This window comes from Pteropus medius, unplaced genomic scaffold (assembly GCF_902729225.1).
Source record: "Pteropus medius unplaced genomic scaffold, Ma_sr-lr_union100, whole genome shotgun sequence".
Taxonomy (NCBI): domain Eukaryota; kingdom Metazoa; phylum Chordata; class Mammalia; order Chiroptera; family Pteropodidae; genus Pteropus; species Pteropus medius.
In genome coordinates, this window is record NW_024342644.1 from 4,835,959 (window position 1) to 4,863,582 (window position 27,624).

General features: G+C 33.7%; 1 protein-coding gene across 3 annotated transcripts in view; it reads left to right on the top strand.

Moving 5' to 3' along the window:
* NUP153 (nucleoporin 153) overlaps positions 1-27,624 on the top strand; it is a 64,958-nt gene that overhangs the window by 11,257 nt on the left and 26,077 nt on the right. For all 3 annotated transcript variants that reach the window (XM_039866484.1, XM_039866485.1, XM_039866486.1), the window contains 10 exons: positions 2,793-3,018; positions 13,737-13,985; positions 14,120-14,259; positions 14,343-14,471; positions 18,920-19,036; positions 19,128-19,172; positions 19,286-19,342; positions 21,294-21,440; positions 23,519-23,568; positions 23,805-23,931. In XM_039866484.1, coding sequence (XP_039722418.1) covers positions 2,793-3,018; positions 13,737-13,985; positions 14,120-14,259; positions 14,343-14,471; positions 18,920-19,036; positions 19,128-19,172; positions 19,286-19,342; positions 21,294-21,440; positions 23,519-23,568; positions 23,805-23,931 — 1,287 coding nt within the window. The remainder of the gene's footprint in view (positions 1-2,792; positions 3,019-13,736; positions 13,986-14,119; positions 14,260-14,342; positions 14,472-18,919; positions 19,037-19,127; positions 19,173-19,285; positions 19,343-21,293; positions 21,441-23,518; positions 23,569-23,804; positions 23,932-27,624) is intronic.

Below are 27,624 nucleotides of genomic sequence, written 5' to 3' on the forward strand. Positions count from 1 at the left end.
GGTAGAAATGGTGTAATGAATAGAGGAGGGAGCCACCTGGCTGAAGCGATAGTTTTGGAAATGGGGCGCTTAAGCAGCGCGCACAGGAAGAAAGACTTCTCTTTCCTCCCATCTTCTAATATCTGGCATCCTTTAATATCTTTCATAGGCCACTCCTTCCAGAAGCCAGTTTGGAGGGACAGCCTATTAAGAATGGAGTGAGGAAAGGGCAAGTGAAGACCAGCACAGCATCAATCTGTGATTTGTTAGATTTTATTGTGTAGGAAAAGCTAAAATTTTTTAAGAGAAGTGAGATGGGTAGAAAATCATTAAATAATAGTACAGATAAAACTCATGGCTAAAGTTTGAGAAGCACTGGGGAAGTAGTTCTGTAAACTGCATTGTATTCAGTGCCGTCCACTGACGATTTGTTTTTCTCATTTTAGAACATTTTATTATATATTTTAATATCTGACTAGTGCTCCACATTGTTTTTCAGATAACTGAATCTTAATACTTTTAGGTATACATAATTTTATTCACCTCTTATAAAGCGACCGCTTCCCTAAAATGTGTTGTAATGTCATTAGATGTATCACATTTCCTAATTTCTTAAAGTGGTGGTTCTCAAACTTTAGCATACATCAGAATCACTTGCTAGCGTTTGTTAAAACAGATGAGTCCTACCTCCTGAGTTTTATTAGGGCTAGGAGAAGGCCTGAAGTGCTGATATTACTGGTAAAGAGAGCACACTTTGGGTACCACTAGTACTTGAGTATACTGAGCTTAATTTAACTTTTCTTGATGACTTAGGGTCACTTACCCTACAGAGATATACTAAAATATAGGGATGTTTGTTTTTTTCTGACGGTTCCAGGTCAGTTTTATTATCTATATTTGTTTTTACTGTCATGCTGTCATTCATTGTGCCACTAGTAACTCTTACTTTCTCATTGTAATTTTCTTGTACTAAGCTGCTGTGGGCTGAGATAAATTGGTTAGATTTTAGTTAAGAAAAGAGAAGATCGCCAAGCAAAGTTTATGAACTTTAGAGAATGAACTTTATTATATACATTTTGACTGTTCAGTTTTGTCTAAACACCTTAGAGAAAGTCCACAATTTTACACTAAATTCTTGCTATAGTTATAGTGCTTTAGCTAATTTATTGTTTCATATCAAGTATGTGTCTTACATTTTTCACATCTTATTTGTACTATATTAATTATATCTTGTAAGCACTTTCCAGTCTTTTGAAATACGGGGAGGGGATAAATAAGTAATAAGTATTACATATGTATGTTAAATATTAAAATCCTAGATATAGGTATATAATTTTTCTTTCCAAAGTAGTTAATATGATGTAACATTGGCATAGAAATTGGGATAGTAAAGTTGTGTTTTTTTAGTAGTGAGTATTTTAGGGCTGTTGGCTTCATGTGTCCCTAGAGAGCTTATGTCATAGATCTGTTTAAAATTTCTGTTTAGAGAATATATGAAAAAATAATTACATATTTCCCAGTTGTTACCTACACCTTTTTAAACAATAAGGAAAATGTTCTTCAAGTGCCTGTATCAGAGGTGTCTTCCATCATTTTTGTTAACAGGATTTCACAAGGCCTTTTTGTCTTGGGTTTGCTTTCATGGTTGATTTATGTATTCTTCCTTGACTTCATAGTTTTTTTGTACCTGCCAATTCAGTTTTTCCCTTCCATTACTCTTTCTCTGAAATTCTGTTAATGCTACTTTAGAAGGGAAATAGTCGCCTATAATCGGTTATCTCATCCTAGTTTTTCCAGCTAGCTTCGCCCCCTCTCCATTAGAAATAAAATCATCAGTATATGTTTCTGTTATATTTTGTAAATTGTGAAGTGCTTTCACATTTCATTTGTTTTTCATTATAATTCCTATCAGGTAATACCTAGAATAAATTAAAGTACAGGAAGGTGGTACTAGAACTTTACTCTAGTCCTGCCAATCCCCAGCCATGCTTTCACTCTGTCCTGGGTATACCATAGTAGTTGTGTTTGTAAGCTATTTAACTTCATTGTCTGTTTATCTGTAAAGTGGCACTGTTAATGCCAGTTTCGTAAAGGTGTTAGGATTAAATTGAATAATATTTATAAACTGCTTAGAATAGTGCCTGGCACATAGCAGAGCTGCAGTAAATACCGAGAGCGGTTTTACCCCATTTTTTCTCCTTTTAAAAGTTACCGTAATAGAATTAATTCTGCAAATTTTCAGGCAACATTTGGTATAATGAAATTTTACCATCAAAAAACATCTGAGATTATTTCTTGAGTTTATTATGTTGGATTGGTTATCTTCTTACCTGTCTTTTAAAAAAAGTCTGTTTAAATTTTCTTTTTAAAAGAATGTGCAATAAAATAATTGCTTGAGGGAGCTGTTGAAGATAGTGTTTATATTGCTGCTTTTAATATGCTAGGATAAAAATGGATGCCTTTTCTCTGAGATTATAACATTTTAGTGCATACCTCATTACTAAATTTAAAATTTATATTGCTTATTTGATGGCCTATTGGAGTTTTTTAAGGATTAGAACAGTATGGCCATTTGGAGTAATTATTGGCTCATGGATATATGTATATGGAAGAAAGAAAAAGTAGGAATTTTATAATATCTATAGAATTTGTAAAAATACCATTATGTCAGCATTAACTCAAGTAACTGAATTTTAGGAAACATTGTTGGGAACAGTTATGGTTTTCTTGATATGGCTTTCTTTATGTTGGTACTTACTGAAAAAATAAATTTCTAAAACTGATTTATGTGTTTCTCCCCCACCCCCCAACAGGGCATTCTTAGCAGGGTTACAGAATCCGTTAAGAATATTGTGCCAGGATGGCTACAGAGATACTTCAACAAGAATGAAGATGTATGTAGCTGCTCAACAGACCCAAGAGAGGTACCACAGTGGCCAGAAAATAGAGAAGATGATCATCTGATATATTCTGATGAGGAGAGTGCTAATATTCACGATGGGAGAATCACTCCTGAGCCAACAGTCAGTAATACAGAAGGTAAACAGAATGTGAATATTTTGCTATGAGTGATAGGTTTTCATGCCTTAATTTTAAATATTTTTATATTATCTGGCTGTGGTAAATCTAATTGGGTAAGTACATAAACCATATAGGATGAAGGTGTGATGATCAGATGCAAATTATGTATCTTTCTTATTTATCAGCTTTTTGTTTATTAAGGGAGGCTGGTGTGTACTTTATCATTCAAGAGTGCAAGCTCTGATGTTAGACTTTGGGTTTGCATTGTCATACAAGCAATTGTTAGTCATGTGGCTTTGGGAAAGATAATCTGTTTTCTCTTTCATATCCTCATAAATACTTTTGAAAAAAGTACATGTGACACTCTTAGATTAGGTCCTGGCACTAAGGGAGCACTGTATAAATATTAACTCTTACAATGAAATTGTAATGCCTCCCACAACATATAGATTTGGGTATGGTATAACTTCAGTTGTAGTAAACTCAGTTGGGTCATTTCATTAATTTGTAATTAAGTGACCCTGCATTTTAAAAGCTTGAACTTTTTTGGATCTACTTACAGCATTTTGATGGGGTTTACACATATTAAATAGCTTCCATATAACCCACGAATATGGCATATTTGGAAATATTACTCTGTCATTTCACTTTAAATATTTTTTATAGTTTTATTGAGATACCCGTCACATACCATAAAACTAACCCATTTAAAGTGTACAGTTCAGTGGTTTTTGTATATTTACAGAGTTGTTCAGCCATCACCACAGTCAGCTTGAGAATATTTTCATCATCTCTCTCATCCCACCCCCAAATCCTGTACCCATTAGTAGTCACTACCATACCTGCCCCTCCAGTCCTAAGCAACTACTAATGTGTCTCTATAGATTTGCCTATACTGGACATTTCATATGAATAGAATCATAAAATATATGGTCTTTTGTAACTGGCTTATTTCACTTAGCATGTTTTTAAAGTTCATTCAAGTCATAGCATATATCAAAGCTTCATTCTTTTTTTATTGCTAGGCAGTAATATTCCATGGTAGGAATAAACTACATTTTATTCATTCATCAGTTGATGGATATTGGGTTATTTTCACTTTTTAAATATTACTAATAATGCTGCTATGAATATTCATGTGTAAGTTTTTGTGTAGGTATGTTTTCTTTTGGGTGTATACCTAGGAGTAGAGTTGCTGGGTCTTATGGTAATTTTAATATTTTAAGGAAAAACTGGTTTCCAAAGAGGCTACATCATCTTAACTTCCCATCAGTGTACAGAGATTCCAGTTTCTTTATACCGTGTCAATACTTACATTCTTTCTTTATTTTTTTTAATTATAGCTCTCCAAAGTGGGTGTGAAGTGGTATCTCACTGTGGTTTTGATTTGTATCTCCTTGATGACTAATGATGCTGAACATCTTTTTATGCACTTATTGGCCATTTCTATATCTTTAAAGAAATGGTTATACAGGTGCCCTTTTTCCATTTTTAATTGGGTTGTCTAGTAGTTGAGTTGAAAGAGGTCTTTATTCTGGATATAAGTCCCTTATCAGTATATGATTTGCAAGTATTTTCTCCCGTTCTGGGTTGTCTTTTTATTTTCTTGATGGTGTCCTTTGAAGCATAAAAGTTTTTAATTTTTTTTTAAAGTTTTAAATTTTGATGAAGTTCAAAGGAATGATTCTTATTTTGGAGAAATGGAAAAATCTCAAATTTTCTTAGTAAAATTTATTTTGGCTTAGTTTTTAAATGTTTGCCTATTTTTATTAGAATAACTTAGGAAGCTTTAATGTCTGTACTTTTCAAGATTTCTTTCGAATACATTATTAGTGTCCACCCTGAGGTTTTGTCTGGTAGATCCTGAGCTGACTGCTTCCATGTTGTTTTCCTGGACATCGAATGGGACCCCAGCTTCTTTTTTTTTTTTTTTTAGAAAATTCTAGTGTGCACCAACATATATCCACAGTGACTGAAACCCTCCTTTCCCTCCTAATGAGCATACTTGTGAGTATTAACTTGAAGAATTTAATTTAGGTATGAGATAAGTGGAGAGTATCTCATTTTACAACTGTAAAATTCTGTTTTGGTGTGTTTGTATTTTTATTGAAATAATGGAATTCAGTGGTCACCAAGGTCAATTTCAACTGAATTATATTCATTCTATTATTCAGTTTATAAGGGAGCTTTTCTGTTACCTGTTATTATACACACCTTTATGAGTAACTTCTAAACTTAAATTATTATGGAAAATTTCAAGCTACCAAATTTCCTTACAAAAGTAAGGAGGATAGTGCAGTGACCCCCCCCATCGTACTCACTACCCAGCTTCCAAGACCACCAGCAGGTGGTCGATTTTGTTTTCTCCAGTCTATTCACCCACCTTCCCACTCTTAATTTTCTTTATTATTTAGAAACAAATTATGAACAGCTTTTTGATATTAACTTCAAAAACTTGGTAGCATTTTCCCCCCTCATTCTTGTCTTAGGTCTGACTCTTGCTCTTATTTTAAACTTTGTAAGTTCCACATAGTTCTCTTTTCACAGTCTGCCTCGATCTTTCTCAGAATATTCAATATTTGCAGTCACACGAGTGACTTAAAGTGCCGCCTACAACTCCCCAGTGTGTTGAACATAGATCTCACTAGATATAACACATCACAGTTTATGTTTACTCTGTGAAATATTTAACTTATATTTGACAATGCATTCTCAAAACAACTTAGACATATCTGCTCTTAAAGTGCCAAATTATTGAAAACTTAAAATAATTCAGATATAACAGTTCTGAATGTGGTTTACTAAATATTTTATTCGTGTAACTTTTATTTCAGTAATAACTGGAGCTGGAGAGTATTGTACATTCTTCAAATAGCACAGTGCAGTAAGAACAGTTATAGAATTTTTGGCCCTTTTAATATCTGTTGTCTGCGGTTTTCTGCTCATGTTCCTCCTTGTGTTGACTGTTAATGATGGTGAGCTGTGGAGTGTCCAGGCTTTTTCTGCTAGGTTAGTGGAATGGGTTGATGAGAACTCATACGGCATTCGTCCTTTTGTGACTGGCTTATTTCACTTAGGACGTCTTTAAGGTTCATCCATATTGTAGCATGTACCAGAATTTACAAGCTTTCTTTTAAAGGCTGAATAATCCATTGTGTATATATGCCTCATTTATCTATGTCAGTGGACACTTAAGTTGCTTTTACTTTCTGGCTATCGTGAATAATGCTGTTAGGAACATGGTCGTACAAATCAAACCTGCTTTTAGTTCTTTTGGGTGTTTACCCAGAAGTGGAATTGCTGGGTCTTATGGTAATTCTATTTTTAATTTTTTGAGGAACTGCCATACTGTTTTTCACAGAGGCCACACCATTTTATATGACTAATGATATTGAATATCTTTTCCTGCCAACAGTGCACAGGGGTTTTAGTTTCTCCACATCCTTGCCAGCATTTATTTCCTACTTTCCTGATAGTACTGTCCTAATGGATATGAAGGAGAATCTCATTGTGATTTTTATTTACATTTCTCATGATTAGTGATACTGAGATCTTCACATATGCTTGTTGGCCATTTGTATATCAGCTTTAGAGAAATGTTTGTTCAAGTCCTTTGCCCAATTTTTAGTCAGGTTATTTGATTTTTTTGTTTTGTGAGTTGTAAGAGTTCTTTATATATTCTGGATATTAACCCCTTATCAAGATGTGTGATTTGCAGATATTTTCTACCATTCCATGAGTTGCCTTTTCACCCTGTTGATTGTGTCTTTTAGTGCATAAAAGTTTTTAAGTTTGATATAGTCCCCTGTGTCTATTTTTCTTTTGTTGCCTTTCGTGTCCAAGAAACATTGTCAAGACCAATGTTATGAAGCTATTCCCCTTTGTTTTCTTCTAGGAGTTTTATAGTTTTGGGTCTTATGTTTTTAGGTCTTTAATCCATTTTGAGTTAATTTTTGTCCATTGTGTAAGATAAGGGTCCAATTTCATTCTTTTGCATGTAGATATTCAGTTTTTCCAAAACCATTTGTTGGAGAAACTGTTCTTTCCCCATTGAATGGTGGTCTTGGTACCCTGATTGAAGATCATTTGACCATATATGAAAGGGTTTATTTCTGGGCTCTATGTTCTATTCCATTTAATCTGTTAATGTGCTCAATTATATTAACAATTCCCTAATGTTGAAAGATTCCTTGCATCCCCTCAATGAATTCCTCAGTGAGTGCGATCCTAGTCAAATAATTTTAACAGGTTTTTTAGGAACTTTGGAGATACTTAAATACCTATTTTAAAGCCTTTATTAAGTATAACACCAGGATTCAGTTTCTGTTGATTATCTTTTTTCCCTCACTGTGGATTACATTTTTCTTTCTTTAAGTATATCAAGTGATTTTCTTAAACTAAATATTGTCATTTTGAATAACATACATAGAGATTCTGGATTCTGTTATCTTCCTCTGAAGATTTTTGATTCTTATTTTAGCAGGCAGTTGTTATTGAATAGACATTTTGAGCTTTATAGACTTAGATTTATGCTTTGGTAATGTGTATCTGTGGAAAGTCCAAGGTGTTTAAGTGACCTAAAATTATGGGACTTAGCTTCCAAGGTCTGTCTCCCCTGTGGCTTTTTAGGATGAGTCTACAGTAGGTGTTATTCTGGGACATGATCCTTAGTCCCAAGGGGAAGCTTTTCTGGTATCTCAGCTGAATGCCAGGGATTAAGGAGGTGTTGTGGATCTCTAAATTCCGGTAGCCTTTGAACTTCAATATCCTCAGCACTGCTTTTTTCCAAAGCACTGCTCATCTTCTAGTATGTTTTCTCAACTCTATAATAGCTGCTATTTGGTAAACCTTAGGTGGTCTTGTTCTGTTTATATATAGCCCATCCCCTCTCTGGGTACTGCCATGTGGACTTCTGGAGGCCCTTCCCTGCACAGTTTTCTACTGCCCAGTGCCCTTAAATTCTGTTTTCTGCCTCCTATCTTTTTCTTGGACGGCAGCTCTCTGTGCCAGGTCTGAGATATTCCTTGACAGAGAGTGATAGGCAGTAATGGGGCTCACTTTGTGAGGTGTGTTTTTTTTGTTTTGTTTGTTTGTTTGTTTTTGCTATTTTCTGTTGTCTGAAAGCTATTGCTTTATATATTTTTGTCCAGTTTTATCGTTATTTACAGTAGAAAAGCTAGTCTGGGGGCATGGTTATTCTAACCTAACTGGAAGAGTCTCTCAGAAACTTGACAAATAATGCTAAAGTTCTTGAAAATACACCTGAAGATGAATAGAGAAATTTTGAAAAAGAATAAGGGGAATGTGGGATAGATTGGAGAACTTCTACAGTCATTAAATGTGTTTTAAAGCTGTAGCATTTAAAATATTATGGTATTGGTACAGAAATATACAGATATATCATTTGGGAAAAAGGAGGAAAGCCTCTTGGGAATTTAGTATAGCTAGTCCCCAAATTAACTAACAATCATTTAATTTATGATTTTTTTTTTTTACCTCACTATGGTGCAAAAATGGTATACATTCAGTAGAAACTGTACTTTGAATTTTGATCTTTTCCTGAGCTAGTGATATGCAGTAAGATACTCTTGTGATACTGGGCAGTGGCTACAAGCCACAGCTCCTAGTCAGGCATGAGATCACGAGGGTAAACAACCGATACTCTACAGTGTATTGTGTTGCCTGTGTTTCTTGGATATTGTGTTCTGAACATGTTTAAGGTAGGCTGGGCTAAGCTATGATGTTTGGTGTATTAGGTGTTACTAAATTCATTTTCAACTTAATGATATTTTCAACTTAAGATGGGTTTATCTGGATGTAACCCCATTGTACGTTGAGGAGCATCTGTATGTGAAGTGAGTAAAATTTTTTATTTCTTATAGTCTTGGAATGCTAAAAAGTCTCCGTAAACAAGGTATAAGTTATTTTCTGAATTACAAAAGACACCATCAAAAAGAATGAGTTTAACCAACAGTGAAAAATTTCTAATATTTCAGGTTCATATCACACTAATCTTCCAGATCAAAAAGAAATTAGATCTTATTAATTTGATTATTAAGAGATTATGTCAACAGGAGAAGAAATACAAATGACCAATGGATATAGGGAAGGATGCTCAATATCTCTTTCATTTAAATAAATGCAAATCATATAATGATGTCATTTGACATATTAAATTTACAGAAATCAGAAAAGGTTAATATCCAGTGAGAGTCCAGGGGAAAGGTTCATTGTGATTTGCTATTTGTGAGAGTTAACTTGACAGGAAATCTTTGGATCACAGTATCTCTCATAGGCAAAAATGAGTATGCATTCTGATCTGGAATGACAGAGCAATTCCACATACAATTGTTTTCTCGCTGATTCTCAAGATTCTTTTGACTACTTAGGTGGTTTTTATTTTTTTAATTAATAATGCTTTTTTATTTTTCATTTATAGTTGGCATATAAAACTATTAATTGCAGGTGTTCAACATAGTGATTAGACACCTATATAACTCACAAAATGATCACCCCAATAAATCTAGCACCACTCTTAACACCGTACATAGTTATTACTATTATTGACTATGTTCCTTACACTGTACTTTCTATCTCCGTGACTATTTTGTAACTACCAATTTGTACTTCCCTTCTCCCTTTTTCTCTGTATCTGAGTTTGTTTCTGCTTTTTTATTTTGTTCTTTAGATTTCACATATATGTACAATCATATGGCATTTGTCTTCCTCTGACTTATTCCACTTATATACTGCCCTCTAGGTCGGTCCATTGTGAGATATCTTTTTCCATCTCATTTTAGTGTGTGTGTGTGTGTTTCTTAATCTGAAGTGAGTCTGTTGTAGGCAGCCTATGTAAGGGTCTTGTTTTCTTAACCATTCAACCATCCTATCTTTTGATTGGAGCATTAATTCTTTTTTATTTGAAGTACTCAATAGATATGTAGTTATTGCCATTCTTTTTTTAGGCTTTTGATACATATATTTTTTTTCTTCTTCAAGAAGTCCCTCCAACATTTCCTGTAATACTGGGTCGGTGGTAATGAACTCCTTTAGCTTTTTTCTTGTCTGGGAAGCTCTTTATTCGGCCTTTGATTCTAAATGATAACTTTGCTGGGTAAAGTAATCTTGGTTGTAGGTCCTGGGTTTTCATCACTTTGAATATTTTGTGCCAGACCCTTCTGGCGTGTAAAGTTTCTGCTGAGAAATCTGCTGACAGTCTTGGGCGGTCCCTTGACTGTAATTAATGGAGTTCCCTTGTATGTAACTAATTGCTTTTCTCTTGTTGCTTTTAAGATTCTGTCTTTGAATGTAACCTTTGGCATTTTAATTATGATGTGTCTTCATGTGGGCCTGTTTGGGTTCATCTTGTTTGCAATTCTCTGAACTTCCTGGGGCTATATGTCTATTTCCCTCACCAGGTTAGGGAAGTTTGCTGTCATTATTTCTTCCAATAAGTTTTCAAATCCTTGCTTTCTCTCTTCTCCTTCTGGTACCCCTGTGATGCAAATATTGTTACTCTTGACATTGTCCCAGCGTCTTCTTAAGCTGTCTTCTTTTTTTTGGATTCTTTTTGTTGTTGTTGCTCTTCAGATTGGGTGTCCTCTGCTACCCCATTCTCTTATGTCGCTGATTTCGATCCTCTGGTTCATCCACTCTGTTGATTCTCTCTAATGTACTCTTCATCTCAGATGTTATATTCTTCATTTCTGACTGACTCCCTATTATGTTCTCCATCTCCATTTTTATGTTTTTTATTTTTTTGTTAAAGTTCTGAGTTCATCTACTCTTCTCCTAAGTTCCTTGAGCATCCTTATAACCAGTGTTTTGAACTCTACACATGGTATTTTGCTTATCTTCATAATTTTGATGAATTCTTTTTCTGGATATTTGTTCTTTCATGCGAGACATGCTTCTTTGTTGCCTCATTTTGGCTGCCTTCCTGTGTTTTTTTTCTATGTATTAAGTATTGCTCCTAAGTCTCCTGGTCTTGGTAGAGTGCCTTTATGTAGTAGGTGTACTGTGGGGCCTCTTGGAACAGACCAGAGAGGGATCCAGCTGCAGGCCAAATTCAGCCACAGCCTGGGCACCTCAAGGGCCACCCAGGAAGAGTCACCAAGTGATCCACATATGGCTGCTATAAGCCGGTGCTGGGCTTACAGGTGTCTCAAGGGGCCAGGTCCGAAATCGAGGCTGGCTGCCACTAGTGCAGGCCTTGGGGCTGCTCAGCAAAAGGTATAGGGCACACTGAGGCCAGATGCTGCTGCTTTGGGTTTTGTAAGCCTTAGAGAGATTTTAGGTAATTTTGCAGCAGGTGCCAAGACAGACTGTTTGTGTGGAATAAATCACTGAGTCTCGGGGAATCTCCTGGATGCAGCTACCTGTTTTATCCAGGTTGATGATGTCTGTAGGGTAGTGGGGTGGGGGGTTAGGCTCAACAAGGAACAATGGCTTTTGCCTACGTCTCTTTCCGGGAGCAAGACTCCCCTCCTGCCCTTGCCCTGAAGCCCAACAGTATAGCACGTCCCCATATGTTCCTGGCACCCCTTGAGCAGCTGCACCAGTGCTGGAGTTTAGAGCACGTGTGTCCGTCAGCAAGAAAGGCCAGACCCTTTAAGAGGATGGTCTCTGTTTTTCGCAGCCGTCCAACTCAGCCTCAACTACCACTGTTTTCACAACCAAAAGTTATAGAGACTTCTCTTCCCGGCAGTGGAACCCTGGGCTGGGGAGCCCAGTGCGTGGTGGGACCCCTTACTCCTCAGGTGGCAGAGGCGGCTCTGCAGCCAAGATAACTCAATTCTCATTTGCCACATGCAGTTGTGGGACTGGGCTATTTCATGTCTCTGCCCCTCCTACCGTTTTGAGATGACCTGTTATTTGAGATGACCTAGTTGTAGGACTTCTATTCAGCCAGACCTCTGGTGACTCTGTGTTGCTCTGATTGCTCTTCAGTTTTGTTATAATTTTGGTGTGATCGCTAGAGGAGGCGTGCACTGCCTCTACATTCTACCCCATCTTGAGTACTCCTACTTAGGCTGTTTTATTGGCTCAAGTTTAGGCTTACAGAATGAGACATTTTGTGGGTGGCTTAGGAATATTCGTTTAATAATATCTCATGTTTTTCTTACATACTTAAAGAATCATGGATTTATCCAAAAGAGTACTCTTAAAAGTATGTAGATACAAGTGTATACATGTTTGATGAAGTATTGGGGAAATTATCACATAAATAATTATAGTAAATCAGTATGATAAAATACAGTGTGGTCTTTAAAGAGAATACTCTGTATAGAGAGACAAAATTCTATTGATAAATGAAAAAAACAAGGCAAAGAACAAGATGCATAAACATGATTACGTGATTAGGGAAAACATTTTTGTGTGCATGTACAGGATTCCCCCAACTGCTTACCCGCAGTTTCACTTTCTGTGGTTTCAGTTATCTGCATTCAATTGTCTGAAAATATTAAATGGAAAATTCCAGAAGTAAACAATTTTTAAGTTTTAAATTGGGCACCATTTTGAGTAGTGTGAAGTTTTGTGCCATCCTGCTCTGTCCTGCCTGGGATGTGAATCATCTCTTTGTCCAAGGTCTCCATGCTGTAGATGCTCCCTGCCCTTTAGTCACTAAGCAGCCATCTTGATTATCAGATCAACTGTCGTAATAGCGCAGTGCTTGTGTTTAGGTAACCCTTATTTTATTTACCAGTGGCCTCAAGGCACAAGAGTAGTGATGCTTGCAATTCATATATGACAAAGAGAAGTGGTAAAGTGTTTCCTTTAAGTGAAAAAGTGAAAGTTCTTGACTTAATAGGGAAAGAAAAATATTGTATCCTGAAGTTGCTAAGATCTAAAGGTAAGAACAAATTTTCTATGAAATTGTGAAGAAGGAAAAAGAAATTTGTGCTAGTTTTCTTGTTGCACCTCAAACTGCAAAACAAAGGTTATGGCTATAGTGCATGATAAGTACTTGGTTAAGATGGAAAAGGCATTAAATTTGTGGGTGGAAGACATAAACAGAAAATGTGTTCCAAGTGACAGCTGTGTGTTGTGCTAGAAAGCACAGAGCATGTAGGAAGAATTCAACAAGGAGTCCCCTGAAATGAATGACCACATTCCACGTAACTTTTATTACAGTATATTGTTGTAATTGTTCTATATCGTTAGTTATTGTTCATCTCTTACTGTGCCTAATTTATAAAATAAACTTAATCGTAGGTATGTATGTATAAAGAAAAACATAGTGTATACTGTTCGGTATTATCTTCAGTTTCAGGCATCTACTAGGGGATCTTGGAATGTATCCCCTGTAGGTAAAGGGGGGCTACTACTGTAAATTACCTGGGAAGATGTACAAATTTAACAGTGGTTGTATCTAGAGGGATAGACTTATCTTTTTTGTTTTACGACTTATATAGTTTTGATTTTATTTTTTTCAAATGGGTTTTATACTGATATCAATTCAAGGGAAATTAGGAACTATATACTTCTACAAGTTGGTATGGAATCATGGAAATGTATTTTGATACTAAGTTAGGTAAATTAATTTCAGTTAGTTGAAACTTTATTTGGCTACAGAATATCTTAAATTGTGCTTATAGGAGGCATCACTGATTTGAATTGAAGCTATATCTATTATACAGTTTGTTTTCTCAAAGTGGAAACAGCATTTTGTTGTGGTGATGAATTGCTTTTTCTAAGTTATATATTAATAACATTTATACTTTTTTTTTTTAAAGAACCCTCAACAACTAGTACTGCTTCCAATTATCCAGATGTGTTAACAAGGCCTTCTCTTCATCGGAGCCATCTGAATTTTTCCATGTTGGAATCTCCTGCGTTACACTGTCAGCCCTCCACATCCTCAGCATTTCCAATTGGCAGTTCCGGATTTTCCCTTGTAAAGGAAATTAAAGATTCTACCTCTCAGCATGATGATGATAACATCTCAACTACCAGTGGTTTTTCTTCAAGAGCTTCTGATAAAGGTATTCTTGCATTTGGTAGTAAAAATTAAATTTCATAGGATAATTTTTTAAGTTGTAATTTTCATTTTCTATTTATAAAAATCTAGGATCTTGTAATTAGTGCTCTTACTATGCATTACATATTTTTGTTTCAGATATAGCTGTTTCAAAGAATACTTCAGTGCCACCTCTGTGGTCTCCAGAGGTTGAACGATCTCATTCACTGTCACAGCACACTGCCACCAGCTCAAAAAAACCAGCATTTAACTTATCTGCCTTTGGAACACTTGCCCCTGTGAGTACTAGTTGGAGTCGATTTAATCACATTAGTTTGGAGTGTTTATTGCTTATATTATATATTATTATGTTTCTGTGCAGTCAATTGGGAATTCTTCAACCCTTAAAACAAGTCAGCTTGGAGATTCTCCTTTTTATCCTGGAAAAACAATGTATGGTGGGGCAGCAGCTGCTGTAAGACATCCTAAACTACAAAATACACCATACCAGGTTGGTTTGAATAGGAGGATTGATAACTTAAAAAAAAAAATTGACAAGTAACTGTTGGCACTCGGATAGAATTTTGGTAAAATGATAGAAGTGGATATTATTCTTTTCATTTAGGGACTATATGAACATGATTTTAGCCCTAAGTGAACGTTTTATACATTAAAATTTGCATATGTGTATGTTTAGAAAGTATGATGATTAATTCCTTTTTTTAGACTGAGGTATAAATTACGTATAGTAAAATTTACCGATTAGAGTATTTGAATTTTAACAAAACACAGTTGTGTAACCACTTTCACGATCAAAATATTGAACACACATTTTCATCACTCCAAAATTTTACCTCGCACATCTCTGTAGTCACTCATTCTTCTCACTTTTACCTTCTGGCAACCACTGATCTATTTTATTTCCCTGTAGTTTTATTTTTTCCAGAATGTCATATAAATTTAATAATATAGTATATAGTCTTTTGAATCTGGCTGTGCTACTTAGTGTAATACATTTGAGATCAGTCTATATTTTTGTATATATCAATAGTTTGTTTTTATTGCTGAGCTATAATACAGTTTATTCACCAGTGAAAGGTCACTTGGATTGTTTCTAATTTTTGGCAATTGTGAATAAATCCATTATGAACATTTTGTATAAACATTAAGTTTCATTTCTCTTGGGTAAAGACCTAGTTGTTAGACTGCTGGGTCATAAGTATACATTAAACTTTGTAGTAAACTGCCAAACTGTTTCCAAAACCAGTAACATAAGAGTGGTCAGCACTTGTCGGTCATCAGTTTCTTGTTTCTGTTTTTTATTTTAGCCATTCTTATTAGGTATGTAGTAGCAATTCCAAATTGCTGTGGATTTTATTTGCATTCCCTAATGACATTGAGAATCTTTTCATGTGCTTATTTGTTATCAGTAGATCTTCTTTGGTGAAATACCTGTTCAGATCTTTTGCCCATTTTTTAATAGGGCTGTTTTCTTATTAATGAATTTTGAGAGTTAATTATTCAGGGTATAAGTCTTTTATTACATATGTGTTTTGCAAATATTTTCTTCTCTTCCTCTGGCTTATCTTAACAGTGTCTTTTAAAGAGAATTTTTATTTTGATGACATTTGGTATATTCTTTTTTCTCCTTTTATGATTCATGCTTTTGGTTTAGTATCAAAGACATTTTTGCCTGACCCAAGGTCATAAAGATTTTCTTGAGGTTTTCTCATAGAAGATTGAGGTTTTAATTTAGGGCTGTGGTTCATTTGAGTTAATTTTTTTGGTATGAGGTGTGAATCAAGATTCTTTTTTTTTAACATATGAATGTCCAGTTTTTTTAGTACCATTTGTTGAAAAAACTATACCTTCTCCATTGACTTGCCTTTGCACCTTTAAGAAATCCATTGACCATACTGTGGCTCTCTGTTTTTTCTATCGATATTTGTATTGATCCTTTCGCCAACACTAAACTGTCTTGATTACAGTAAGTCTTGAAATCAGATAATATAAGTCCTCCAACTTCGTTCTTTTTCAAGATTGTTTTGGCTTTCCTAGTTCCTTTGCTTTTCATGATTTTAGAATTACCATATCAGTTGTTACAAGGATTTTGATTGGCCTTGCATTGAGTCTACCAATCAGTTTGGGAAGAATATACATCTTAACAAAATTGAGTCTTCCAATTCATGAACACAATATATCTTAACATTTATTTAGGTCTTTTAAAATTTCTGTCGTCATTGTTTTGTAATCACACAGATCTTGCATATATTTTGTTAGATTTATACCTAAGTATTTCATGTTATTTCGGATTAGCCAAGAATAAATAGTGTATATAACCTATTAATAAATTGAATTCATAGTTAAAATACCTTCCAGCAAAGAAAACTTAAGGCCCAGATAATTTCCCTGGTGAATTCTATCAAACATTTAGGAAAGAAATAATATCAATTCTACACAGATTTTTCCATACATTTCCCAACACATTTAGGAGGCCAACATTACCCTGATAACTAAAACCAGAGACATTGTAAGAAAGCTACAGACTAGTATTTCTAATGAATTACAGACACACACCTTAACAAAAATTTGCAAATTGTTTATTTGCAAATATAAAAAGAATATTATATAAAAAGGATATTACAGCTTATAAAGAGGATATTACATCATGATCAAGTGGGATATATCCTACGAATATAAGGTTGGTTCGACATTTGAAAACTAATGTTATCTACCGTGTAAATAAAGGAAAAACTGCATCAACATCTCTACAGATGCATAAAACACATTTGGCAAAAAATAATATTCATTCATGATAATAATTTTCAGCAGACCTAGGGATGGATGAGAACCTCCTCAACTTGATAAATTGTGTCTACAGAATATCTTCAGCTAACATCATACTAATGGTGAAAGACTGAACATTTTCCTCCTAAGTTTAGGAAGAGAGCAAGGATGTTTGTTATCACTGCTACTGTTAAACATACTTTAAGCCCTAGCCAATGCAAGAAAAAAGAAATACAAGGCATACATATTGGAAAGGAAGAAATAAAATTATTCATATATGTAGACAACATGCTTATCTACATAAGAACTCCCAAGTCAGTAGAAGAGAAGTTATAAGTGAATTTAGCAAGGTCACAATACAAGGTCAATATACAAAATCAGTTAGATTTACATATATACCTTAGCAAAGAACAATTGGAAATTGATAACTTTTTTAAAAATACCAATTTAAGGTAAATTGCACCATTCTGTGTTTTATCCTAAGAGTTTCTTAGGGCTTGTAAAAATTCTGTTTTGTATACATGTTGTTACGGTGTTTACTGATTTTGACATTTTAAAATGGAGGAGTAATAATACTTTTAAGCATGTAGGCTTCTGGAGAGGGAAGTTGTGTAAAGATGAAAACCTCTGACAGGAATAGAAATTGCATAGAAAAAAGTATATTTGAAGATTTGTCTTTAGTTTCTTGTTTTCCTAATTAGAGGATGCTTTCATAAATAGTTAACAGTAATTATGAGTATTATTTCTGAGTATGTTCATGAAGGGCAATATTTGTTTAAGAAAGTGTTAACTGGGTCTTGAAATTATGCAGGGAGCTTTTCCTAAATTTTAAATTAGACTGTGATACTATTTTTAAAAAATTACTGTTAAAATAGTTTAGCACATCAGTAGAAGATAAGATGATGCAAGCCCATGATTCACACAGTAGTCCCAAGTCAGAGTCTGTCCCTCTTACTTCTTCCTCTGTTTTGTATATGGAATTTTGTACTTTTTAATGCTGAGTCCTGAGATACTGTAAGAATCATTCTCAGCACAGGCTTTCAGATGTTTATTATTGACATTTGAGATGAACCTATTTTTTTTCTAGAGTGTTAGAATTGGAAGGTTTATTTAAGACTCTTTAATTCATTTCCTAATTATTGATTAGTGAACTAAGACCTTGAGAGGCCAGTGGCTAGTAGAATCCAGTGACGGGACAGATTGTCACATTTTCCTAGAGGATTTTTATGTTGCCTCGTGTTTGCCAAGGCGTCTTGTCTGGACAGTAATCCTTGGCACCAGATTCTTAATAAAAATGTAGAATATTGTAGCTACTCTGAAAATATAATGGATGTTTGGTATCAGAGAAATATTCAGTTTATTATGGTTCAGTTTTGTAGATATCAGCTATTTATAGAAACTTGGTTATAATTTGATTGTTACATCTTTTTTATATCGAGCCTTGCCAACCTACTTTGATTTGTGGTAATGCCTTGATTATTGAAATTTCGTAATGCATTCTTGAGAAAAGGAAGTGTTTCTGTTGGGACTTGTAATATTGTTTGTGTATTAAAGACTACTCGTCTATTCTTTATAATGTTATTTCCTTAACCCCAATTTTAGGAAAGTTAAAAAGCTCTTTAATAAGCTAGCCTGTGTATTAAAAATTGTTCTTAAATTGAAATATCAGAAACAAGTCAGTTTAAAATTTTTATTTCCATTATAGTAGAGTCCACAATCTCTTTGTTTAATTATTTTGGAATTTACTATAATTAAATATTATTTAATACCCATAACAATAATATTTTAATAAAGTTCTCATTAATTTAGTGTTCTTCGATTTAAACATCAGGGATAAACAGATTAAGATAATGCTAGAATGTTTTATCAGTTATCTCATTTTTTCCATTTGACATAGCTGCTAGATCTTTAGAGTGGTACATGCTGTCTTACCATTTTTTTCTGATTGTAAAAGTAATTTTTCATACAAAGAATCGGATTTTCAATAAAAGCATAAGGAAAAGTTGAATATACGGTTAATGACACCACCAAGAGATAAGCTGCTATTAACACATAAATCCTATTTCACTTTGAACATTCATTCTATTTTGTAAATATTTTCATTGTCTGAAATATGTGCCTTAGAATTCAGAATTCACAGCTTCATCAAATAATACAAAATTTACTTTATAGGCACCAGTCAGAAGACAGATGAAAGCTAAGCAACTCAATGCACAATCCTATGGTGTGACTAGTTCAACAGCTCGGCGAATATTGCAATCTTTAGAGAAGATGTCAAGCCCTCTAGCGGTAAATTTTAAAATCACAGTTAAATACAGGAGTGTAACAGAAATTTTGAGTTTAGTGGAAAATCTTAATTTTGTTATTTCAACATTAACAGGATGCAAAAAGAATTCCATCTATTGTTTCTTCTCCACTGAATTCTGTAAGTTGATTTTTAAACTTTTTAAATGAGATAACAATTTTACGTATAAAATTGATGAAAGTCATATTTTCCAAAGTTTGCCATCTATTTCTAATAGTATTCCATCTTTTCAGCCTCATGATAGGAGTGGGATAGATACCACCACAGATTATCGGGGCAAAAGGGAAAAGGTAAGACTTTGTTAGCATTTATTGATGTAATGTAGCAACCATTTTGTTTTATTTGTTTTAGGTTAGCAAATGTAAAAATTGACTTTAGTTGATAGTCATTAGGGAAAATGTTTGAAAAATAACATTTTTTTACTTGGTTATTGTTGCCTCGTGTGAGGACCTTACGTAGCATAATGCTGTATATGTAGTAGATAGATGCTCATTAAGTATTTTTTGGTTATTTGGCATTCCCATCTTCAGCACCTTGGCAGTCTTAATGAATAACTCTTACCTTTGGATAAGTAAAGATAGGAGTGAATAGAGCTTGAAGTGTTTAGTAATTAGAATTTTGGTGAACTAAAGTGCCCATTGAACATAGTTATCTTTGTAAACTTTTCTCATTAACAAACATTTATCTGTTGTGTGTAATATTTCAAATTGGCACACTTCCATCAGCCAAAAATACTGTTCAAGATAGCAGAGCTAAAAAATATATAATATAGATTATATCTTGATAACTCTTTTTAATGTATTCTATTTTGTTAAAATTAGCTTTGGAGCTTACTTTGGAAAAAAATAAAATGCTCAATAACCAAGGTTAAAGAGTATATTTTTTGTTAGTTATATTCATGGCTAGTTAAATATCCTTCAGGGGATGCAGATTCCCAGATCCTTTCTTGGGGAAGCATTTATTACAACATGAAGTTTCCTAAGAAGCAATTGATTAATTTGGGGACTGTATTAGAGATATTGATAAATTACATTTATAATTATGTTTATTGAAATTCTGATGCAGAGAAGAAAATGGCGTTTTTTTCTTGGGATAGTGTTTCTTCTCAATTTTTAGAATTATATAGATGTTTATAATCAGGCAAGAGGGAATCCATTTGCTGCCATAATGAGATTAATATCCATTAGTTACTTTTCTCACACTCTTATTTTATATCAGATTGCTTAAAAAGAAGTAGACTTAAAAAATTGTGCAATTATAGATGATCTCATTAATAAAAATTTTATTAATGTGTGTTAGGAATTATAAAGGCCAAAAAACAATATTGTAGTTCATGTTTTACGGATGTAGTCAGAACAGCCTGCAAAATAACTGTCTCTCTGAGTTGTAGGATCAAACTTGTGATGAGGATTTAGATTGAAAAGCTAGTAACCATACAGAGGCTTTGCCCTAGAAACCAGTGCTGTTCACAGCTGCTGCTGTGTGAAAGGACTGTATTCATAGTATTATGGCCTTTGGACAGAGTAGAAGCTCTTGGCTTTATAGTCATCTTAAACCAACAGGATTTTTACTGTGTTTCAGTGTAGCAAAAGACTGTTGACAAAACACTTGTGTACTGAGATAATAAAGCCGGTTCATTTTAATATTTGGAATTCTTAGTAGTGCTTTACTACTTAGATTTAAATTATAAGACTTTTGGTTTGGTTTTTAAATCACAGTAGGGGAAAATTAAATTGCTCACATTTTTACCAATAAAAATATTTTCATAACAGGTTTAAAAATACCTTATTTGTAGCTGAAGAAAATTTAGATAGTAATTTGGGGGAAAATGTTGCAAAATCAATTTTTGTTTACATATTTAGTTTATATATTTGTAATTCATCCTGTAAAAGCTTAGATTTGTAGAACAGTGTTAAATATAGTTCCCATTTTGCGTTTGTGCACAGTGTGCTAAAAGTCATTAAATCTGGAATAAAATAGTCTATGAAACCATTTTTTAATTTTATGTATAAATGTGTACATATGTTTAAATAAAAATACAAACATGCACGCATGCATACACACACACCATTGGTTCTATTACTGTCAGTTTCTCTCTTAGTATTTGCATGCACTGGATATTTCTCTAGGGAGTACTTATAGTCTCTAGGTCACATTAACTGTTGTCAAATAATTTTTAGTTGTGCATCACTGACGTATATGAAAATAAATGTTTGTCTTTGATTTCCTTTTACCTTTAAGGTGGACTCTCCATATCCCCCTGTTCAGAGACTCTTGACCCCAAAGCCGGTATCCATAGCAGCAAATCGAACAGTTTATTTTAAACCATCTCTGACTCCATCTGGTGAATTAAGGAAGACTAATCAAAGAATAGATAAAAAATACAGTGTAAGTATGTTTTTATTTTTACTAGTCTTTGAATATCGATTAAATTGAACAAGAATAAATAATGTAAAATATAAGTACTCTACCGTTTGTTTGCCAACTAGGTAATAGTTGGTGAAATTAGTGATGGTTATCCATTGGTACGCCTTTAAAATGGCTGGCACCTTAATCAAATCTCAAATTAATGTTCATTCATAAACACTAGTATGTATTCATGGTTTAGAATAAATAATTTTGCCAGATTTGCTTTATTTGTGTATTTTGTGTTGTTGGACTATCTGAAAATAAATTTCAGATATCACATCTGTTCATCTCTAAGTACTCTGTATTCTGAGTACTTATGCATTTTCTAAATACTTTTGTATTCTCAGATCTAAGAAATTAATGCCAGTTTCTTCCTAATATTACCTAATATCTAGTCCATATTCAAATGTTGTTTATAGCTGCTTTTTTGAACCAGAATCCAAGCAAGTTTTACGCATTGCTTTTGGTTTGTATTTCTAGGCCTCAAACCTTCACCCTTACCACATTTTTTTATGTTTAATGACTGCTTTATTGGCATATAATTCCTACTGTTTATTTAAAGTATATGGTTCAGTGGTTTTAGTATATTCACAGAGTTGTTCAGCCACCACTACAACCAATTTTAGAATATTTCCATCACCATTTCTTCAACTTCACAAAAAGCTTATACCCGTTAGTCATTCCTCACTCCTACCCCTCCAACCCTAGGCAACCACTGATCGGTCTCTGTAGATTTGCTTATTCTGGACATTTTGTATAAATGGAATCTTAAAATATGTGGTTCTTTGTGACTGGCCTATTTCACTTAGCATAATGTTCTTTGGATTCATCCATGTCGTAGCATCTATGAAAACTTCATTCCTTTTTATGGCTGAATATTATTTCATTGTTTGGATGTACCAAATTTTGTTTATTCATGAGTTGAGGACATTTGGGTTTCCACTTTTTGACTGTAATGAATAATCCTGCTATGAACTTATGTGTACAAGTGTTTTTTTTTTTGTGCATGTGGACATACATTTTCATTTCTCATGGGGTCTATACCTAGGAGTGGAATTACTAGACACATTAGTTTTTCAAGAGACCAGGCCATTTGTCTTATAAAATGTCCCATATTCTGGGTTCTTGTGTTTTCTTGTGTCATTTAACTAGTGTTTTTTTGTATTTACATAGCATCTTACTATTTGTGCTTTTACTTATAGTTAATCTGATTTAATTTTCATAACAATCCAATTTCTTGAAATTTTTCAAACTAAAGTTGATAGAACAGTACAATGTTTACCTTTTACTCTTTTACCTTGATTCACTAGTCATTAACATTTTGTCATATTCGCTTTATCAAAATTAAGTATTTTGAACATAATTTTGAACTTAAAAACTTGCAAGAAAAATTTTAAGAACTCCACATTTTACTATATTTGCTTTATCTTTTTCTGTGTTTTCTACAAACAAGGAAATCTTTTACATGACCGCAGAACAATATTCAAAACCAGAAACTTAACATTGGTACAATACTATTATGTAATCTACAGATTTTATTTTGATATTGCCAGTTGTGCCAAAAGCAAAAATCCAAGATCATGCCCACGTTCGTCAACTAAATAGTAATTCAGGCTCATCTTGTAAATTTCTGACCCTAGCCCTGTAATCAGCCATTTCTCTGAGGAATCCTGATTCCTTTTAGTGGAGGAACTTGATAGGTTTCAGAAAATCATTTCATGAAATGAAAGGAATATCTTTCTAAATTTGCTTGCATGTTTAAAAGGCCATAACAAGAGATAAGTAAAAGTATTTTTGTGGTTAGTAAATAGTATTGTTTGTATACTACCATTTTGTTTAAAGCACATTTGGGCTCAGTGACATTTTATGAATACATAACTACACTATAACTCTTGGTTTCCATTCAGAAGCCAGGGTATAAGGTGAAAATTTTAGGATTCGTTAACCAAAAACCATCAAATTCCTCATTCTAAATATTAAAACTCACAGAAGGGTGGTATTAAGAAAATTAAAACAAATAAGCAAGCGTTTAAATATGCTGTGTTCATTTTTTCTAGACTGGATATGAAAAAAATATGACACCAGGACAAAATAGAGAACAAGAAAGGTAATGTCATCTTTATAGCTAAACTTTGTATTAATATAAGGTCTATATTTGATTCACATAAACCTTTTTGAAGATTAAGAAGTTGAAAAACGGAACTTTATACACAAAATCTTGTCAGTTTTTAAAATCACATTCAGCCGTACGTCTATTTTTTTTATTAAAAGTTCTCTAATTTTTAGGTAGTTAACAAATTCCTGTGTCATTTGTTTTAATTTTTTTCTCTTTTTTTTGCCTAGTGGTTTTTCTTACCCAAATTTCAGTATGTCTGCAGCCAATGGTTTATCTTCTGGAGTAGGTAGTGGAGGTGGCAAGATAAGACGAGAGAGAACACGCTTTGTGGCAACTAAACCTCCAGAGGAGAAGGTAGAGTTATATACTTAATACTCTTAATGTTTATTTAGAGATTTGGTGTGCTATGGTGGTGGAGATCTGGAGGGGTGGGTTTTGAGGAGACCCAGAACAGGAATAACCTGTCATTGAAATAGCCCCTTCTTCGAAGTGTGTGTGTGTGTGTGTGTGTGTGTGTGTGTGTGTGTGTGTGTGTGTGGTTTAAACTACTAGCCTTTAAAATTTTTAATCATGTTCACTTTGACAACAGAGAAACCCTAACCTAGTTCCTAAAATTTCATGGGTGTTATTAAAAAGTCATAATTCTTCCAAAACAGAACTGTAGTTGAAATTATTTGACCTTCATAATATTATTATACAATTAAGATTTCCTAATTTCTGAAACTTCTATAAATGGATTAGTGTGGTATGTATTCATCTCACTTGCCTTTTTCTTTATATTATTTGTGAAATTTATCAGAATTGTGAAAGGTAGCTAGATTATTTGTTATATATTTATCTGTTGTGAAGATTTACCACAGTTCATTCTGCAGGGTGCATTTGGGTGATTCCTAATACTTGCTAAGGTGAATAGTTATGCATTTCTCCCTGGGCTTACATGTAATATTTTCTCTAGACTATCTAGTAATAGGATTGATAGATTATGGGGGATGATACACATCTTCACATGTATGAGATGTTGCCTTATTACTCTTCAAGGTAGTTTTACAGTTTAACACTTCCAGAACAGTAGGTAGATCTGCTTTTACTTTATCCTGACCTGTACTCAATTTTGTTCATTTAAAATTTCTTGCCAATGTGATGGCTGTGAAGTAGTATGCCATTGGAGTTTTATTTTGCATTTCGTTGTTTACTCGGGAAGGGAGACATCTTTTTGTGAGTTTCTTTGCTATTTGAGTTTTCTCTTTATCCATTTTTTTCTAATGGGTTATTCTGTTTGTTTTCTACCTATTTTGAGTTGAACACAGATCTCATTTCAGTCTTTTTATTAATGAATTTTGACTTAGCTGGATCATTTAAGTTTTGATACATAGTATTTTCATTTGTCATTTGTTTCTAAATAAAATTTCATTTGTGACTTTCTCATTGACCCATGAGTTTCTTAGGAGTATATTTTTAGACTTTTAAATAGGAGATCTAACAATTTGTTGACTGTAAAATCATGTTTTAATTGAAATTGTTCTATGTATTAGTATTAATTTTCTTTATGTCTATTAGTATTTTGTTTTACTGGCTTATTTAGAGTAGGAGAGCTCCATTTTTTTCTTTATATCCTCTTTTCTAATTTAGCAGTTTTGTAATTGTGCCTCTCGGACTCACCAGAATCATGACTTATTTGGCAGTTTGGACTTCCTGCCATATAACCTGTCTTGTGATATTTATGCTAGGGGCCTTGACTCAGTTACTGGTCTTGAGGCTCTGTTTTTACCTTAGGTTCTACTTGTTGCTCTTCTGGACTATTGCAAAGTGAGAGAATGTATTAATCTATTATACCATCTTGAAAGAAAAGTATTAAATACTATCGATTATATGGTGCATAAAATTTTGTAGTTTCCTTAGCAAACCAAATTTCTTTGGTCATTAAGCTCTTTATGTAGACTTATTTACGTTTAAGAAATGGGTTGTCTTATTTTGTATACATAAGGAAATTAGTATCAATTAATAAAGCTTTGAGCCTTGTTCTTTAGACAGGTTTTTATATTTCTTAGTAAAAGTTGTGGCCCTGTCTTTTTAAAATTTATCTTTGTATGAGAAAAACATTAGCTTGGTTTCGTTTTTGCTCAAGATAGATTTGTGAATTTTGCTTCTTCAGTTTTAATTTTTTGAAGGTATAATTTCTAAGATCTTTAGCTGAATCTCAGGTTGATACCTGTAGGCTCAGTTTTAGCCATCTCACAGATTTGTGTTTAGTGCAATTTTGCTGTGTTGAGACATTTTGGGGATGGCAGTAGTTAAATGTTTATTTACTTATTTTTGCTCTTATTACCCATTATACTTACTAACTGTTAGGAGCTTTACGAAAACCTAACTCCCCAGACCTCTATATCACCTCTTCCCTTATCTGGGCCCCCTCTCTCGATTCCAGCCAACTGCCAACTGCCAATTTCACTTCCCAGGATGCCTCACTCAACTCCTTCTGTCCCTAGCTATATTCCACATTGGAGTTACAGTCTCCACATTTCTGAGGAAAGAGGTACTAAATAGGATGCTGCCCCAGGTTTCCTGTCTACCCTATGATTTTTTGTCTAGATGGAATAGGTTTGGATAGACTCTTCCTTACTTAATTTGTACCCAATAGTATTTTTTTGTTTCAGATGACCACTAGTTTCTTAATTTAGTTTTAGCTAATGGGATTATTTGGTACAAGATCAGAGATTCATTTTTGTGGATATTTTAATGGATCTCTTATGGATATTTTAGTGACCTTTCAGGAAAGGTCAAATAGAAATTTTATTTTTAATGGAATGTAAGCAAATTATGCTACTTTCAGGTACTCTTCCTACTTAACAGGGACTGATGTATTTTGATTCTTGGTTTACTTTCTTCCACCTCTGATCAAATCAAAATTTTGGTCAGTAGGAATCAAATTTAGAATTGGTTCAAGGTCAGTAATATAAAGAACCAGTATGTCCAAGTATGTGGCTTAAATTAGCATGAGGAATAGGTTATTCAGGGAATGTGTCCAGGTGTTTTAACGTTTTAAAGGGAAGGAAATAAGGCTAAAGGTTGGAGATGGGAAGAAACATCCCTACAAAATATCCAAATATGTCTTGTGTTTCCTTGTGTTTCCTTCCTCTCCACTCACCCCCAGATTTGATTATATGTTTCAAATGGAAGAAATTTTGAAATAATTGTGCAATGAACACACATTCCCAGCACTTAGATTCCAATTTTTTGTTGTATTTGCTTTATCAAATAAATATCCATCTTGTTTTTTGGGTGCATTTCCAAGTAAGTTTCAGACATCAATACACTTCACCCCCAAATACTTCAGCATACATTGCATGAACTATAGTTAAATTTTGTTGTTTTTTAAGTTAGCAAGAATTCACATGTAGTGAAATGTATAATTCTTAGGTATACCATTTAATGAGTTTGACAAATGCTTATGCTTGTGTAACCCAAACCCCTATTGAGGTGTTGAACTCCTGAGGATTTCCAATTCTACAGAAAATTCACTCATGCTCTTTCCCAGTCAATACTCATTGCCTCTTACCCCAGGGGCAATCACTGTTCTCATTATTTCTACCATATATTGGTTTTGCTTGTTCTAAACTTTTATGTTAGTACAGTTAATTCAGTGTGCATTCTTTTTTTCCTGGCTTTTTTTATGAGTACAACTACTGTCAGCATTCTTGTACGCTTTTGTAGACATGTTTACCTCTCTTGGAGTAAATACCTAGAAGTGAAGGTCCGAGTAATATTTTATACTCCCACCAGATGTGTGAGCATTTCTATTATTCTACATCCTTACCAGTAGTTGATTGTCATTTTTTTAATTGTAGCCATTCTGCTTTGTGTGTGGCGGTATCTTATAATTTTAATTTACATTTCCCTGATGACTAGTAATGTGTTTTTGTTTTTGTGCTTATTGGCCATTAGTATGTCTTTGTATTTGAAGTCTCTGTTATTTTGCCTTTTTAAAAATTAAATCATCTTATTATTGAGTTTTAGGAGCTCTTTATAAATTCTGGATGAAAGTACTTT